General features: G+C 39.0%; 1 protein-coding gene across 1 annotated transcript in view; it reads right to left on the bottom strand.

Annotated features, from left to right (window-relative positions):
- SUCLG2 (succinate-CoA ligase GDP-forming subunit beta) overlaps positions 1–17,068 on the bottom strand; it is a 131,742-nt gene extending 114,674 nt beyond the window's left edge. The window contains exon 1 of the mRNA XM_062585688.1: positions 16,957–17,068. Within this exon, the coding sequence (XP_062441672.1) occupies positions 16,957–17,040 (84 nt within the window). The 5' untranslated portion in view covers positions 17,041–17,068. The remainder of the gene's footprint in view (positions 1–16,956) is intronic.
- Between the last annotated feature and the right edge of the window lie 247 nt (positions 17,069–17,315).

Here is a 17,315-nt window from a genome sequence, read left to right as displayed (position 1 = left end):
TTCCATACTTTTGTCCACGTAAAAAGAGAGAAAAATATTAGGAATTGCTTATTTCTTGCAAAAACCATCAAAACAGTGAGTAAACTTAAACATCAGCACTTGATTTTAAACTCTTCACAGGCACAGTGGGAAATCTTTTCAGAGTTACGTTCTGTTATTTTTTTTCTATAAGCAGGAATTCATTTTAACTGGATTAAAACAAAGACAACACACAGAAGACTCCAGTTAACAGTTACAGGCCTTTAGGATCCAAATTTACTACTTAAAATACATCACACAATATCTTGTGCAGTAAAAGGCAGTATGTCTCATAAGAGAGGAAAAAAAAAAGATTGCACTTCCAAATTCTTTAAAAGCTATGACATTTTGATCAATAAACTGTAAGGGCAATTTACTGTTTTATGCTACCGAACCGTATACTCACTTTTCAGAGTGAGCGAGATCTGTCGCTGCAATTGTTAAGGTTTATGTAACACTCAACTTGACATCCAAAAAAAAAGAAAAAGAAAAGTAAAAAAGTAAAAAAGCACCACATTGATATTTACTAAAAAAAACATAGACAACCTGTTCTCGTGGGTAATTATTAGTATTCTTAACAATCATAGGACTCTTTGAAACAAGATGTTTATGTTAAATAACTAAATTATTCTCTTTGTAGGCATGAAAGTAGAAAAGCTGTGGATTTGGTTCTACAAGAAGCACAAACACAACTAAAAATGCTATTACTAGGATAGCCTGTTTTAAATAAAATTGTTACAAAAAATAGACTCACATAGTTGAGAAGACATCCAAGAGTTTCAAAAGCCTAAGTTTTGTTTAAGCAGGCAAATGTGAAAAGTTTCAAAAGAGTGAAACAAGTAACTGCTTCTGCTTAGAAGTCCATACTCCTGAAAATCTAGCTATTACTTTGAGTGAATAAATCTTGATCGAAAAGCCTAACATTAAATCCTATTTTGGAAAATCTTTACCAAGCACTGCCTTAATATTAAGTTTTTCAGGGACACCTGAACTTACTCAAAGCTGAGTATTCTGCAGCCTCTGAAAAGAGTAATCCATCCTTAAGTCATGCTTACACTGGGGGAGAACTGTAATCACCTCAATCCATAGGCAGTTCAGTGACCTTTAAATAGGAGCACACTCAAGGGATGGAGCAGTTGCTCCTGGTGTGTTCTTGCAATCCAGGAAAAACAGTGCTGAGTTACACCAAGCTCCAGACTTGGCACTTGATGCAGACTTGAGTTTAGAGCTCTCACTACTATTCTCTCAGTTTTGGTGCAATACCCTAACCTGGTTATACAGTCTCCATACCATCAGAGCATTTATTAGTTAAAAATGGAGAGGCCAGTGTACAGGAAGAAGAGGTCACTACAAGACTGTGGTTTCACACTTCTGCCCAGCCCGCCCCAAGCCAGCTGCCACAGTGGCTGTGCAGCTCCAATTACCTGCTCCTGTGTCCCCCAGCCTGAAGGGAGCCACTTCAGCAAGCTAATCCAGCAGCAACCCTTTTTCTTTTCTTGATAGTTTAGCTCTCACCACAGCATCCGTCGAAGGCGAGAGGTAAGAAAGCACTGGTGGCAACAGGAGCATCCTTCCTGACCACCACTAGCCCTTGCACCAGGCTAGCAGTAATATTGACCACTGCACTGCCAGCTGCAAACCAAGTCCAGAGAAGACGATGTGAAACTACAACCTAAGCACTCAACTATTCAATTCTTTCTAAAGCATTTACTTAGATTCACTACAGAGTTTATTATGGAGAACAGGAACACTTCAGAAGAGCTATAGTTCAAAAGTTTATAGTTTAAAACAGTTTAAGGATATTCTTTTATTACATTTGGTGTTTGTATCACCATTTTAATGCTACTTCATGCAATCAAAACAAGAGCTTAGTTAAATCTTCCTCCGACTTTCACAGATTTTGAGGAAAAGCCAATTTCTCTTGTCATGTTGCAAGATTCTTTGAATAGGAGCCACGGAAACACACAGATAGGAAGGCAGGAATTACAGCGCATCACAGCAGGAAACATCAAGATGGTGACAAACATCAAAGAAATAAAGGAAAAGAGCTTTCCTGAACTAGTAACATGTCAATTCTAGAAAAGGAAGGTATTATAACAGAAGGTCTAAGGAAGGTATATTTAGCCTTTTTAGTTAAGGGAAACCACTTTTGTTGTTCTCCAAATACAAAACAGCAGTGATCATTCTAATGCAACATAATAAATCAACGATATAAACTACAGATTACAACCTGTAGACAACATGACATACTAAAACCTAATAGATGCCAGCTGACATCACTAGCCTTTTCAGAAACAGGCAGTCATCAGCTACAAGGAGAACAAAAATTAGTTTGTTTAATGATTACACTAATTTACTGAACTTTTATTAGACAGATATATAGACACTACTGATGAGTGCCATCAAACATTATAAAGTATGGCTGAACTGTTTTGAAACAAATTAAAATAGAATATAGTGTACACTATTTAAAAGAATATTAAAAGTCTAGTTGCTAGTGAATCTTCAGGACTGGCCCTCTGAACAGGTACAAGTTTTGAGACCTGTATCAACCTAAAAACTTATGGCTGCAGTAGAGGAATTAATATCTGTGCACCTTACACACCAATACTCCTTCTTGCAGACACAACTGTGAGAATGTGGCTGTACCAGTTTCAGTGCATTACAGACCCTTGCAGAGGCTGGATTGGGCACGTGCTAACACACATCTGTTCTCAAAGGGAGAAACTGCTACAGACTCGGTCTGAAACCATGTAGCAGCACCATGGAGCTCAATAAGGCAGAGTCTGAAGTAGTCTCTGGGGGACATGGTACATGATGTTTTCCACACAACCAGCTATTGTAACTTCTTTTTCTTTCTTTTTCTTTTTTTTTGGTGTTACTAATAAATTCTAACCTACCTGTAGGAACAGTGTAGTAAAACACTGTCTATCTGTAGATTTACTGCAGTGTAACATGGCCTTGAAAACAAAAGCAGGTATTAAATTTTCAACTCATAATTTCTCTTTGCTTGTGTGTGGGCTGCATCTAGTTTCTCTCTTTTTCTGTCTAAAGAGTGCGACTTAAACAGGAAATAGTAATTGTTTTTTCACTCAAAGAAAAGAGTCACTACAAACAATACCTATCAGTTCTTAATCATTTATTCATAGACAATTCAAACAAGAAACAACTACTTTCTCCTTCAAATTCCAGGTCTAGCCAAAAGCAGATTTGTTTCAATAATACTACAGAAATGAACCATGATCGTACATAGCAGTCAATGCAAGTTAAACACCTATAAAACTCTGCCTACGCAATATGGCTATATTAGCTACGCTCCTGCTTTTTGAGGAGGAAAGGCTCCAAGCCAGCCACAAGCGATTCCAGCAGGGTACACACCAGCTAGAGACGAAAAGCCTGATGCCTCCCTGCAATGGAGGAAGGGCCACAGCACCAGGATCCTGCAGAAACCACTCAGAAGAGAACAGCTCCTGCCCCAACAAGTAACAGCCTCCCCTGAATGTAAAAATTAATCTGGAAGGCTGAATGATTTTACCAAAGATAAAAGCCTACTGAATTTGAATGAAAGAAAATTTTATATAGAATTTTACTGAGAAATGGGTAAAGGTTCTTAAAACTCTCTCAGTAGCTAAATCATCAATCGTACAGAGTGATTTCAAGTAAAAATTGTATGTGGCCCTGTTAGAGTTCTGTAAACCTCAGACTTTAATACTATCATGACAGGGGAACTTGAACATATCATTCACAGCCTATTGTCTCAAAACTAATTCACTAATAACTGTATAAAATACCATGAGAATTCAACCCTTCCACCTCTAAGACAACACTTCCTGCCACTAAAAAATATATTTAACCGTAACGATATAGTAACAAATTTTCTCTTTGGAAACATGTAATGATACTTCAACACATCCCTCTTGCTTTTTGTTTCAGCATTTTCTTCCCTCTCTTACTGCTGGCACCCTCGGCTGGGAAGGAGGAATGTCAGGACGTCCATCAGCTCTAAAGTGGATCGGTGCTGCTGAGGCTCTCTCCGTTTTATTTCTCTCTCTCATTAAAGCCTACCTTCTGAATCTTTCTCCAGTGGCTTCAACCCCAAACAGTAACACTGCTGCACTGTAAAAAAATGCAACAGAAATATAAGAGGACCCCACCAGGGTAGTTCATATATTATTTATAGTTCTGAAAGTTTCATTTACATAGCCATATAGACTGGATTCAAAATGGAACAATATCTATTCAGGAAATATTACCTTTAACCTTCAGTCACAGCAACATGCGCATGAGAAATACGAACTTTCCTAAAAGTTGGAGAAGTATCTCGATTATGTCTGGACTATTTCACAATACTACAGATAAAATGGTAAGGATCATTTAGGCTGTGCCAGTCTCTAAGTAAAAGTACTATGGATAGAAGTGGGGCTGAAAAACCTACATTGTTATTTTAACAAAACTAAAGTGCCTCCCCAGCAGTTCTCCTGAATGCTCTTGCTAGCTCCTTATTACGAGAAACCTTTTTACTTTAAGGGAACCTGAACGTTTTTCTTTGTACCTTTCTGTCCTACTACGTTATTTTGATTTTAGCTTTTACTCCTTCCTCTCCTTTTATAATCAGTCTGATTGCAAACTGATTGATCCCAGGCTTAACCTTTGCACTCCCCTGGCAATAACGCAGTGCGGTGCGGTGTTCCCACACAGCAGGGCTCATTTTGGTCATTAGCTCAAGAAAAACTACACAATTCCATTCCAATGGGCCTTTAAATCACACTTAAAAACGGCTTTCTGATTTATCCTTATGTTTACTTCACTTGCCAGGACAAAAATTGAAAATCTTTGGTAATGATGGTACATTATAAACTTATATACAGCTTGCTTACACATAGGGATTTTGACAGCTACTCCGTAAATACACTTTCCCTCCCACTAACCTTCATTGTAAACTACCACCAACACGCACAGGGTCAGACTTGAGCTCCTTCTGTCATCCTTACTATCTCAGAAAAGCAGAATCTCAGCCTACTTCCAAACCATCCTTGTGCACTACTATGCAGATTTAACAAGTTACCACCTGGCCAGTATTTTTTACATGTCTGTGGATACACTTTTTGAGGACTAGAGCAATTAAAAGCGATGGAAGTAGCAAGACTTCTGTTTACCTACAAGCAATAGTAATAGAACATATACCCAGAAAAAATGGATGCTAATTAAAAGGCAGCATGTTTTAGACACTACCAAGTTCTCTGATGCATTCTGTTCAGCATTTAAAGGCTGACTGAGCAGAGCTGAGTATGCACAAATCCCACTAAAGTTCACATGAGCAGTAAATCATTAACAACTTTGAAAACCAAGCCTAAGATGAGGTGAAAACTTCCTACATTGAACAGCATTCTTAAGGCCATATAACAAATAGGATGTCAATAAAACAAAGTAACCTGCCCCAAACCAAAGCCACTAGTACATACAAGGGGGCAACCAACTCTGCAGGGCAGCTTAGCTAGGGAACAGGTGATCTACTTACTTTAGAAAGAAATTGCAAGCCAGTTTTTTCTTGTATTTGTACCCAAATTTCAGCACAATAAAATAGTATTGAAGACATTTATTGTGCATCCACATACACCCAAGAAGCAGGGATGCTCACAGAAGCTTTATATTTTGAGAATCAATTTTCAGAGGTTCTAAATAAGCCCTGGTTTGGTTAGAAAGTATAAAGAATATGAATTCACAGACTCAATTTCTGCTTTTGTCAATGGGCTAGCTGTCAATAGCAACATTTTGCATTAGTAATTAATTTTAGTCAAATTATGTCCATTTTGTTTATTTAAAACTTCAAAGCTTTAAGAAAAGCATACTTTCCTGACCTAAAAAATATGAGCTTTGAAGTATCTGATGAAAATATACGTATACAACTGGATAATCAGTTGCAGAAAATACTGTAATACATTCTCTTCCTTTGCAAACGAAGCAAAATTGCTGGTGATATGCATTACTTACCCAAAAAGTAAAATGAGCTATCTTCTCCACATAAATTAGAAATGTTCTTTTATTTTAGATATCTTGAGGGGAAAATTAATATTTTTGCTCTCATCTTATAAAATGTTTAATTCTAATTTTGTTACAAGATTAAAATTACACTTTTATGCAAACTATGAAAAAATGTTTTCCACATTAAATAAAACCAGAAAGAAAATCTTAAACTATTTTAGAACCAACCAAATGATAGAATGTGTATGATACCCAGAGTATGCCCAGTATGAATTTTCTATATGCTCCTTCTGAATTAAGCTTCCTGAATTTTTAGGAAACTCCAGTCTTTGCCAATGTGTGGGTCAGAAATGCTTCTGAATTCCTGACTCAAGTGATCATATCTACCAAAGCAGCTTTCTTTCCTGCTGCACCCTGGAAGAATACCTTTTCAGGTATTAATACTTTTTCCGGTATTTTATAGAAAACACTGATATACTATCAGTTTAGATGGTTTGAGCTCTATTTTTCATCTTCTCTTATGACAGTGAAGTAAATATGAAGCATAATCACAGTTTATAATTTTTTGTTCCAGCTCCTTAATATATGAAGTCAAATCATGGTAATTTCCATACTACCTAATTGTGTCATCTCAGTACATTACGACTTTGAGCAATAAGCAGCATAACACACCTAAGCAATAAAGATGCAAATGCCCACAGAAGTAGAAAAATAAATAGAGAAAAGCATTCATGCAAACAGTTCTACTGCATCCCAAGTCATAGATGATTTGCTTTACCAGTGCAGAACAGACCATAACAGTTTCTATCTTGGAAGTACCAAAAAAACTGACTGGTGTTTGGTATTTGTTTTAAATCAGAATTCTTCCCCTTTAACTGTTAATAAATCTTATTTTTAATTAGACTAGTTGATTCAGACTGAGATGAAACACACTGAAAGTAACATATGTACAAAAGGTAGGTAGCCTTCTGACTTCTTGGGCAGAGACCTGGGGAAAAGTCAGAACCTGTCACAGAATAAGGGAAGAAAGTATGCCTTTAAGAGAAAGCCGAAGATTATTTTTCCTCCCTTTGTAGGTCACTTTTCCTACCACTATTTCTCCATTATTCGCACTGTAAATTCATCCTGCTGTCATCCTCAAACCCAAAAGTAACCTTGTCTAGAACACTATGAACGGCATTATCTGTTCATCACCATCGAAGACTCTGACCCTAGTTTTCTATATTTCCAAAACACTGATCAAATATTCCAGGCAAATGAAAGGCTATTTTAAGGCATCTTTAAAACAAAGCTATCTTTGATTTCTCTCTTCCTAGAAATGCAGGCACATTTGCTGCCTGTGCTCGGCCATTCGGAATGATTGAGACTTTCAGACGCAAGGAAGTTCAGTGTACAATAAAAGCTAATCAGCGAGCTGAGGGAGTAGAGCAGAGCAATCCTTCATCAGAAGCATGTTCATCAAGTAGCTTTTTAAAAACACTGCCTACCTGCCAGCTGGTAACATTAATCAGGCACTAAGTGACAGAGGTCACCAGCAAAGCCAATGTCAATCCAAAACGGTTGTTCATGAGAGACAGCAAAGAAATGAACACAGCATTCAACCTCCGGCAGTAATCCAGTCTGTAACCAGCCCCAAATCCTCCATCCAGTCTCACATATGAAGGGAATGAGCAGGGAAGTAACAATTCCACAGTTTGAAGTCTAGACTAGAATTAGAAACTCTCAAGTATTCCTACCAGCCCCAGGCTCCCCGAGGACAAAACACTAAGCAAGACATCCCATCTCCCCAAGTCTCCCACTGCTATAGCAGCAGTCTAAAAAAAGACCTGTAGACAAAAGAGTGTGATGAATCGTTTTCAAGAATATCCTTGTTACTACATTTTCAAAGGAATAGGATGTATTACTGAGGTCAGTGACTTAAAAAACATATTTTGCTCTTTAATCTTCGAATCTAACTTTATTTCACTCTTAACGGATGCCATCAATGTGGGAAGAGACATCTTTGCACTAGTGGAAGAATGTAGTGAAAAATGTATTTGACATTACAATCATTAACTAGTGAATTCAAAGACCAACACAGAGGTGGAAATTCACCATTTCTACTATTAGCTACACGAACCGACACCTCTATCTTCGATGCTTTTATTACCATCGACAGACTATTTTATATCCCTGGAATAAAACCAAAGGTTTATTCCTCCCCTCGTGCAGGGCTTGGCATTTTCCTTTGCCGAACTTCCTGACATTCCTGCTTGTTCACTTCTCCAATGTACTGAGAGCCTTCTGAACGGCACAACCACCACCTGGTTTATCAAACAGTCTCCCAGTTTTGTATTATCTGCTAATTTGCTGAGTACACTTGGTGCCATCACCTAGCTCATTAAGTTTTTAAGCAGTATGGGACCAAGTATCAACCCCGAGGTACACGACTAGTTACTGGCCTCCAGCTGGACTTTGTACTGCTATTCACAACCTTTTAAACCCAGCAGTTAAGCCTTTTTTCAGTCCACCTCACTGTCCACCTACCTAGCTTATACTTCATCAGTTTTATTTATGAGGATGTTATGGGAAGCAGTGTTGAAAGCCTTAGAAAAGTCAAGATAAGAAAAAGTTCACTGCTCCCTCTTTATCCACGGAGTCAGTGTCATTGTAGAAGGCTATCAGGTTGCTGAGGCATGATCTCCCTTTTGTAAATCCATTCTCACTACTCCCGATCGCCTTCTTGTTCTTCATGTATTTGGAAACAGTTTCTAGAATTATTAGCTCCATTACCTTCCCAGAAATCAAGATGAAGCTGGCCAGCCTATAGTTATCTGGACCCTCCTTCTTGCCCTTCTTCAAGATAGGGGTGACACTTGCTTTCTTCCAGCCCTCAAGAACCTCCCCCAGTGACCAAAACTTGTCAAAAACAATCAAGAGTGGCCTTGCAATGACATCAACCAGCTCCCTTAGCACTTGTAGGTCCAATCAGGTCCCACAGACTTGTGTACATCCAGTTCATTTACACACTCCCTAACTTGATCCTTCTCTGTCACTGGTAAGTCTTCCTTGCTTCACACATTCCCAGCGGTCCCAGGGATATGAGACTCCTGAAGGCAAATCTTACCAACCAAGATCAACGTGAAGAAGGCACTGAGTACCTTTACAGGCCCTTTGTCACCAAGGCCCCTGCCCCACTCACATACTTGCAAACCTGGAAGAACTGGTTGGGTGTGAGGTCCAGTAGAGTGTCTTACGTTGCCAGCTCCTTATTCATCTATCAGAAAGTTGTCATCAGTGCATTCCAGAAACCTCCTGGATTGCTTGTGCCCTGTTGTATAGTCACTCCAGCAGATACCGGAGCGATTAAAGTTCCCCAGGAGGAACAGAGCCTCTAACATGAGGCTTCTTCCAGTTGCCTGAAGAAGGCCTCATCTACTTCTTCCTGATCAGGTGGTCTGACCAGTGTGGCAGAGATTTACTGTAACATCACCTGTGTTGGTTTGCCTGCTAACCGTGATCCATAGGCTCTCAATTGGTTCATCACCCATCCCTCGGCAGAGCTCTACCTACTCCAGCTACTCTCTCAGGTAATGTTTCATATCATGTTTAAAGCAAGCGTTACACGTCAGTTCCTCTACTCCCCACATTTATAGCTTTACTTCAGACAATTTTAACCTGAGTCATTTAACTGAAAAACAAATCCAGATTGAAACGCTGCACAAAAAAAAAATGATTAAATAGATTCACCCTTTTCAATGTGTTTGGTATGACAGTTGAAGCAGCTAGCAAATTTAAGGCAAAATAAAATTAATTTCTGATGCCATCTTCAGAACTTAAAAATGCTAAGTATGCAATCTGTTGACAGTAAAAAGTATTCTGTTGCTTTTAATTTCATTGTTACCTACAATTTTTATAGATATCTATCTTTTATCTTACCTGTCTCTTACTATAATTTGCACATGAAATTCTTTCCATAGCTGGAATTTCCCAGACACTTTCATACCAATATTGTGTATAAGCAGCTTTTGTTTTCTGTGTTAAGCAGTAACTGCTTCCTTGGCTGCCAGTAAATCAGCAGATGTAAAATTAAACAGCTCTTTTGTCCATGCATACCTTAGAAGAAAATATCAAAAGAATGAAGAAGCGTTCCAGTGGTAATTTGTGTCTGTTTTTTAATTTGTCGCTTCATATTTTCTACTCAAAAGTCTTGGACAAGCACACAAATCTACTAAACACGATCAGAGATCTCTCTAAATTTTCCATTCCTAACAATTCATACAAAACTTTCACTGCTCACAAAGAATTTAGGTGGACAAGAGTTAGATACCAAAGGTGAAGTAACTACAGTAAGAGTGATTCTCTCTCCTCCTGACACAAATTGAGACTATTGCTCATTGCTTATATTCCTCAGAGTCTATCTACTCCTGTAATACCTTGCCATTTTTCATCTTTCCCAGTTATTGTTCCCATGAGCTTGCTTATTGCTCCAGAAGTATTCTAAATGTTCACTGTATGAATGGTTTTTTAAAAGTTGCTGCTACTGATACTCTCAAAATATCCATCCATTCTCAGACAAATAAAACTCTTCCTTTTACAGTTTAATCATAAAGCAGTAAATGATATCCCTTTTGTTCCAAACTGAATTAATGTCCACTGAATCCTGAAGGTCAGTATTTTGTCTGCTCCACCTTCCTTAGGACAAATCCTCCGATTTATTAACTTAAAATGGTTAGGCACTTTATAAAAAGTCACATATTTACTCTACAAAGGCAGAAAGCACACTGCAAAGTTGCAACATTTATAACGCCTTTTCTACAGACTAATTTAGCTGATAAGGACTTGCATATAACCTTTGGTCCCTCACTTGCAAACAACAAGAATCTACACCTTTTATTATGAAAAGAAAGCTAAAATACAAACCATTAATTATATGAAGATAGAAATGATAAAGGCAAGTTTAAACTACTCTCTAGGGCTAATCAATAAAGCAGTATGCACAAATTAAAGATGAACAGGATGGACTGAAAATGACCTGTCACCAAGCACTATTAATGTGCAAGGCAAATAGACTCACATGAATAATAAGGAATCTCAAAATATTAAAAAGGTGTTTTGCTTCAGTGAAACACTCTTTGAGTGGAATAGCCCAACCCATATGCATCCACCATCAGGAATGGTTACAAGTTTTGATTATAGTCTTATATGATATCAGATTATCACAGAATAAAACAAAAGGTAATTTAATTTCAAGATGCAGAATCTTGTAGTTTAGGAAATCTAGGAGCAAGTAAAAAGATGGAGAGAACAGCAAGAAAAAAGCATATGTGTAAATCTAGTCAACAGATCAGCACCTTTTTAAATAAAAGTGATATTTACAAACTTTCATTTACTAAACATTTTGTGCTGTTAATCAGTATAATCTTTAACTGAGAATTTAAAAAGTTGTTCTAACAAATAAGTGTGAATAATTGCTATTTTTCAGTTCTTTCATTCATAAATCAATGTCACCACCAGCATCACGTTACAAACTAAAGAAAAAAAATAATCATACAAAACGCAGCCAGCTCTGTGTTATTTTCTTTGCCATATTAAAGAAAGGCTTTAGCTTACTCTTTAATAGAGTCTATTTTTAATAACATCAGAGCAATGGAGACTTCAACATCACATCATATGTCCACTATGAAGGAATTTTTCACAATACTCAGCGTTAACTTCTCTGCTTAATTTCATGCCTACTCCTACTGTGTTATCTAGTTAAAATAAGATCAATAGCTATCTATTAATTATAGATCAATGTTTAATTACTAGTTCCAAAGTAATTGTCATAATCAGCTGCACTGATAACATGATTTCTGTCTATGTCCCATATTTTATTAAAATGCTACAAGGAGGGGGGGAAGGGGAGAAGAGTATACAGCTAACGGACTCACAGATGGCTAGAAACTGGCTTCTTCTGTGGAGATATTTAAAAAGGGAATTTTCTGGAGTCAGTCCTTGGGGTATACGCTCAAAGCTGCAGAATATAGACTCAAAGCTGCACAGAAAAATCAGATTGTTGGAGTAATAATGAGCTGAGCTACTTGCTATAGGTATGGTCAACTGCAGGAAAAAAGAAGAAATCAGTAGGGGCTAAGTAATCCCAACTTGGTATCTATGCAAGTCCTCAAGCCAGGAAAAAAAGAAAGATCATATCTCTAAACATTGAATAAATAAACTATTAACTTAGGCAGAACATGAACCTTCCAAAAAGAGCAGTATAATGGAAAAATGACCTGCTTCTAAGAAACAGTCAAATGCCAATAAATTGTAAATACTCATCTCATCTTTCTGTATTTCCAAAAAGAATCTTGACATCTTCACACAGTCCCCACGTCAGTCCTTGTTAGTCATCATTCAGCAAAAATTAAAGAACAATTAAAAAATACATGTATTGCCCCACACATATCAGAGAAAAAGAACAGGAGAAAACAAGAAAAACACTTAGATACCCATAAAGGAAACATGGAGCGTGCCTACTTGCATTTTTAACTAGTACCTCAGAAGTCAGATCACTGGAAACAAACATTTGCTTTTATAGTAAAAACTTCAATTAATGCTAAATATGACAAGCAAGGTAAGAAACATCATGGGGTGAACTGGTTGGAAATTAAGATGAGAGGAGTTTACTTATCCACAGCCAGGTTTGAGAACTAGCTGCGAAACCAGGGTTCTTAATCTAATGCCATATTTACGAAGGCTGAATTTCCTTGCCTATACCCTGAATATACCTACATGAAATTTCAAAAATGATGAATAAATGCAGAAAAGTGAAATGCTTTTCTACTCCTAGATAAAGCTGTGAATGTATGCACCAGAAGCACATTGCACTTAAATCACAAGGTCTGCCAGTATAAAACCACCATTAAAAAAAAAAAATCTGTCTTCTGAGAGATTTAATAAATGTAGGCAGAGGAGGGAAATGAATCTGATCTCTTCTAATCCTGATGACTGTCCTCATTTCTCTGCTATTGAAAAGGAGAATAGAGAGCTTCTAGTTAAGTCATGCTTCTAAGTCAGGTAACTCCTCTCTTCCATCCTCCAAAAGGATTTGATAACAATGTGTCTAATGCAACTGCAGAGGAGGAGTGGGCCAAACATCTGCTGCACTCTGACATTTTAGTTTTGTCCGCAGTTTGGAGAGGCTTTATAGTTGTTTGGTTTGGATACCTATATAAAGAAGCTGTTCGTAAAAAACAGTAAGCTTATGCACTGCTTGCCTCTAAGTGTAAAACCTTAAAATTATAGCAAAGCTGTCAAATAGGAAAAGTCAAATTGGAAAACAGTCTGAAACTTCAAGAAATTTTTATGAACTTAATATAAAGCCACAGGGGGAGGAGGAGGGAGAATTCTGTACCTGAAATACAACTTCTGAAGACCTGAATTGAAAGTTATTTTTGATCATGTTTCCTGTTGAACAGAAGAACATTAACTTCACTTACAGCTGATAACTTCTTCACAAAGACAGAATTTTCTCTGTTCAGTGTTAACAAGGCTTTATAGGTATTCAGGTCTAGGAATTTAAGGCATCTGCAGTGGGTAACCTTGAACAGTTCTCTATTTCAAACCTATATAGGCATTCAGTAAATTTTTTAAGACAGGGATTGTGTTGCATCCCATTTTTTGGTATATTTTCAATACGCGTGAAATTTGGAAGTGTTACAGCAGGAGTAAGGACAGTTTTGAAGGCTAAGATACAGAGACAGAATGCGCTAGCCCTATCTGGCCATTGTATTAGAAAACTTAAGCTGTATCCTAAGGATTTTGTTATGATTCTCTCTTAATTGTTCCTTATTTATATTCATCACTGAAATCCACTGTATCTGAGGCTATTTTGAAAACACAGCCTTCTCCCAAAGGGCCTGATCCAACTCCCATTCAAATAAACAGCCTTCAATGGAGCCTATTTGTTGCTAGCCGACAAGATTGAATTCTGCTACAAAGTGGTCCCTAGAGCGTTTGTCACAGCTCTTTACAAATACTGCTCCAGAAATAGTGGGTCTAAATACACTTGTCCACATGCCCTACAGACAACCAGAATCTTTTTATCTTCTTGAAACACTCGGTCAGATTTAAACTCCAAAAGCACCAAAAAAAAAAAAAATCTATCAAGAACATAAAAACTAGAAAGAATAAAAAATGTTAACAGTTTTTAAAAGATAAGGAGCCAAAGGGAAGGTAGAAGAATGATAAAATATTTTCATGTGACAGGATCAAGTACCATTTGTTCCAGTATTAAAATGAAATTACATGGAAAAATGATTGTTCTTGTAGGTTATAGTGACTAGCCACACTGTCTTAAGAAAACTTCTTTTTCAATACAGTTATGAACAGCATCACCAGTTTTAAAATAGTAAGAAATCTTGTGACAGATACAACATTCCCGTAAGTCACCAAGAAAGGTTTTCAATCTCAGCAGGTATCTCCTCATACAATGTTACCAAAACAACAGAAGGCACTGTTTCAGAAACAAAACTGATATTCTACGGTCCAGTGCTCAATAGAAAAAAAAAATTAAGACTGTCTCCTGGTATCAGTAAACTAATAGAATTACTCACTGCTAAGCTAAACAAATACACTACTGTTTACAACACTGGAGTTTTGCAAATGCACGGCGTATACACATGAAAAGATGATGAAAATCACAAATGAAATACTTTTGAAAGTTTATTTCTTTATAATATCCTTTCTTTACGGAAGACTCTGATCAATGTGAAAAGAACAATGTAACAGGCTTTGAGAGCAGCTTTTGCTACACCTGACAGCTTATAGGACTTTGTACATAGAGTCTTTTCAAGATACTGTTTACGTAAATAAAAGCAAACCACATAAACATGAAAAAGCCCACTCCATTTTATCAATGTAATTTGTGCTCTGAATTAAAGTAGCAAGTGCTACAAATGAGAACAATTCCTTTAATGGAAGGAATCTCTTACTCAGATGCCTTACCCTACTTTGTTGCACAAAAATCCAGGCTGTGGCTCATAGTTTTTTGTATGCTTTCAGTAAGGTTTGTAGTTCAGCCTGAGACAATGGAAGACTAGATGATTTAAATGGGAATTACATACTTTGAAATCAAGAACTTGATTTGTTGATACATAGTATTGGTGCCTTCTTGAAAACAGGTTATTTGGAAAATATAAATCTTGAGAGGTGTTCTCAATATCTGTCGGAGTTCAGAAACAAAAAAATAAAATGTGATTTAAAATACAAGTTCAGTATCTCTATTTTATAAACACCACGAACAAAAAAGTAAAGACAAAAAAAAAGCTTGCTATCTTAAAATTCCAGGAATATTCTTGAGAATCTGAGCTGATATCCCCTGCTTTCAGCAGGGCAACACAGAGCGTAAAACCACGTGCCCTGCTCTGAGAATAGTCTGGACACTCTAAATTCCACCTCTATTCACGAAAAACCACTACAGTGGATACCCAAGGACAGAGGCAACATGGAGCTCCCCCAAAGCGACTTCTACACTTCACTCTGAGATGACTCAATCTAGACAATGCTCTGTATTCAAGTGCATGTACAAGAACAAGAACAAACATATTTTATTGTAGAAACATAGTCACAAAAATTCATATATAGTTGAAGTGTTTGTGCGTGTGTGTGTACATATATATATATACACACACATATATATATATATATATATATGTACACACACACACACGCACAGCACACACACAGGCTGTATCTGACAGGGATCCTATGTATGGGTCGTCCAGCAGTAACATGCACCCTCTCCAGCAGCCGCACCTGCGGTGCAGCACTAACCAGAAACAAGTTTCCTTCGCTCCAGAAGCTTTTGCTTCTGAGACAACACTCTGCTCAGAAGCAGGGACCAAAGCAGAGTCCTGTGCAGCTGTAAATCTGATAAAAAGACAAATTAAAGGAGCTTGTTGCCAAAGGTAACAGAGCTATCTAAAATGTACGTATCTCATTTTATCTTCAGATTTTCTACTGTTGGGCCCCATTCTCCACTGAAGATGAATAAAAACCTCCTGTCACATCTTGGAAGAACTTCCAAGGATTTATGGGGAGGCTCTGTCGTTCTATCCCATAATACTTTCACAATTCAAAACAATAAGGAAGTCAGAAAAACAACCGTGCGCCTTTCCAGGTATAGGCAACTGGGCAACCTCAGGCTGCTCTGACCTTCACCGCAGCACTGTGGCCCCAAAACCTGCAGAACGTCACCAAAACCAAAGCGGATCCTAAGGCGACGCTGCTGGTGGAAATACGCTGCTGTGTGTTTTTATAAGCAATGCCCTTTATGCATGATGTCCTCCCCTTTCTGCTATTAAAATAATCAGAAGTATTTTTAATAGAAAGGGGAGGGGTCACTTTGCACCACTGCTAAACACCAATTAATGGGACTATGTTTAGCAACACTGATGCATTTTCAACTTCTATTAAGAAAACCTTAAGTGGAGGTTAGGAAAAAGAAGACTCAAATAAGCAAAACTAACAGGCCCTACTAGAAACCCTCAGAAGGGTCTCAGTTGGCTTAAAACTTTTGCGCTGCTCTTGTCTCAGCTAAAACCACATCTGTTGCCAGCCACGGTGGCGAGCAGCCAGGGCTCCCTGTGCTTGCTTTCTTGTTTTTTTTTTTTTTTTTTTAATTATTATTATTATTATTATGTATTTCTGCGCGGTTTCAGGTTTAACACGTCCTTCAAGATTTGGAAAGCCTGACCACGCAGAAGCCCGCGGAAAATAAACACATAATAAACAGAGAGCTAAAACAGAAAGTGTCCCACCAGCTGCGGGGGGAGCCGGCCGCGGCGCCGCCAGGGAGAGGCGGCCCGGCCCGGCCCGGCCCGGCCCGGGGGGCGCAGAGGCGGGCTGGGCCACGGCGACAGGGGCGGTCCCTGCGCCGAGGGCCTGCGGGGCCCCGGGCCGGGCCGCGGCGGGCTCGCTCGCACGTTCACTCACCGCGAAGGCGCCGCGCGGTCGGGCGGATCTCAGCGCCAGGTCCCGCAGCGCGGCCCCCGCCTGCGCAGCCAGCGGAGCCGCCATCTTAGCCCTCCTTCACTCCCTCCCTCCCTCCCCGCCCGCGCTGCCTCCCGCCGGCCGCTGTCTCCGCCCTGCCCCGCGCCGCGGGCGGAAGCGCGCCGCGGCCCCAGGGCGCCCACCCCTCTGCGCGGCGGGCAGGGCGGCCCCGGCCGCGGGGGCGGCGGGGCCCGGGGTGGGGTGCAGGGAGCGGAGCGGTGGGCCCGGGGGTGGGGGCGGCCGGAGGGGGAGGGGCGGCCATCTTGGCGCGGGGCGCTGTGAGGGAAGGGAGCGCGCGTGGG

Source organism: Rhea pennata, chromosome 12 (assembly GCF_028389875.1).
Source record: "Rhea pennata isolate bPtePen1 chromosome 12, bPtePen1.pri, whole genome shotgun sequence".
Taxonomy (NCBI): domain Eukaryota; kingdom Metazoa; phylum Chordata; class Aves; order Rheiformes; family Rheidae; genus Rhea; species Rhea pennata.
The sequence above is the reverse complement of the archived record's forward strand: the minus strand, read 5'-3'. Positions and strand labels throughout refer to the sequence as shown.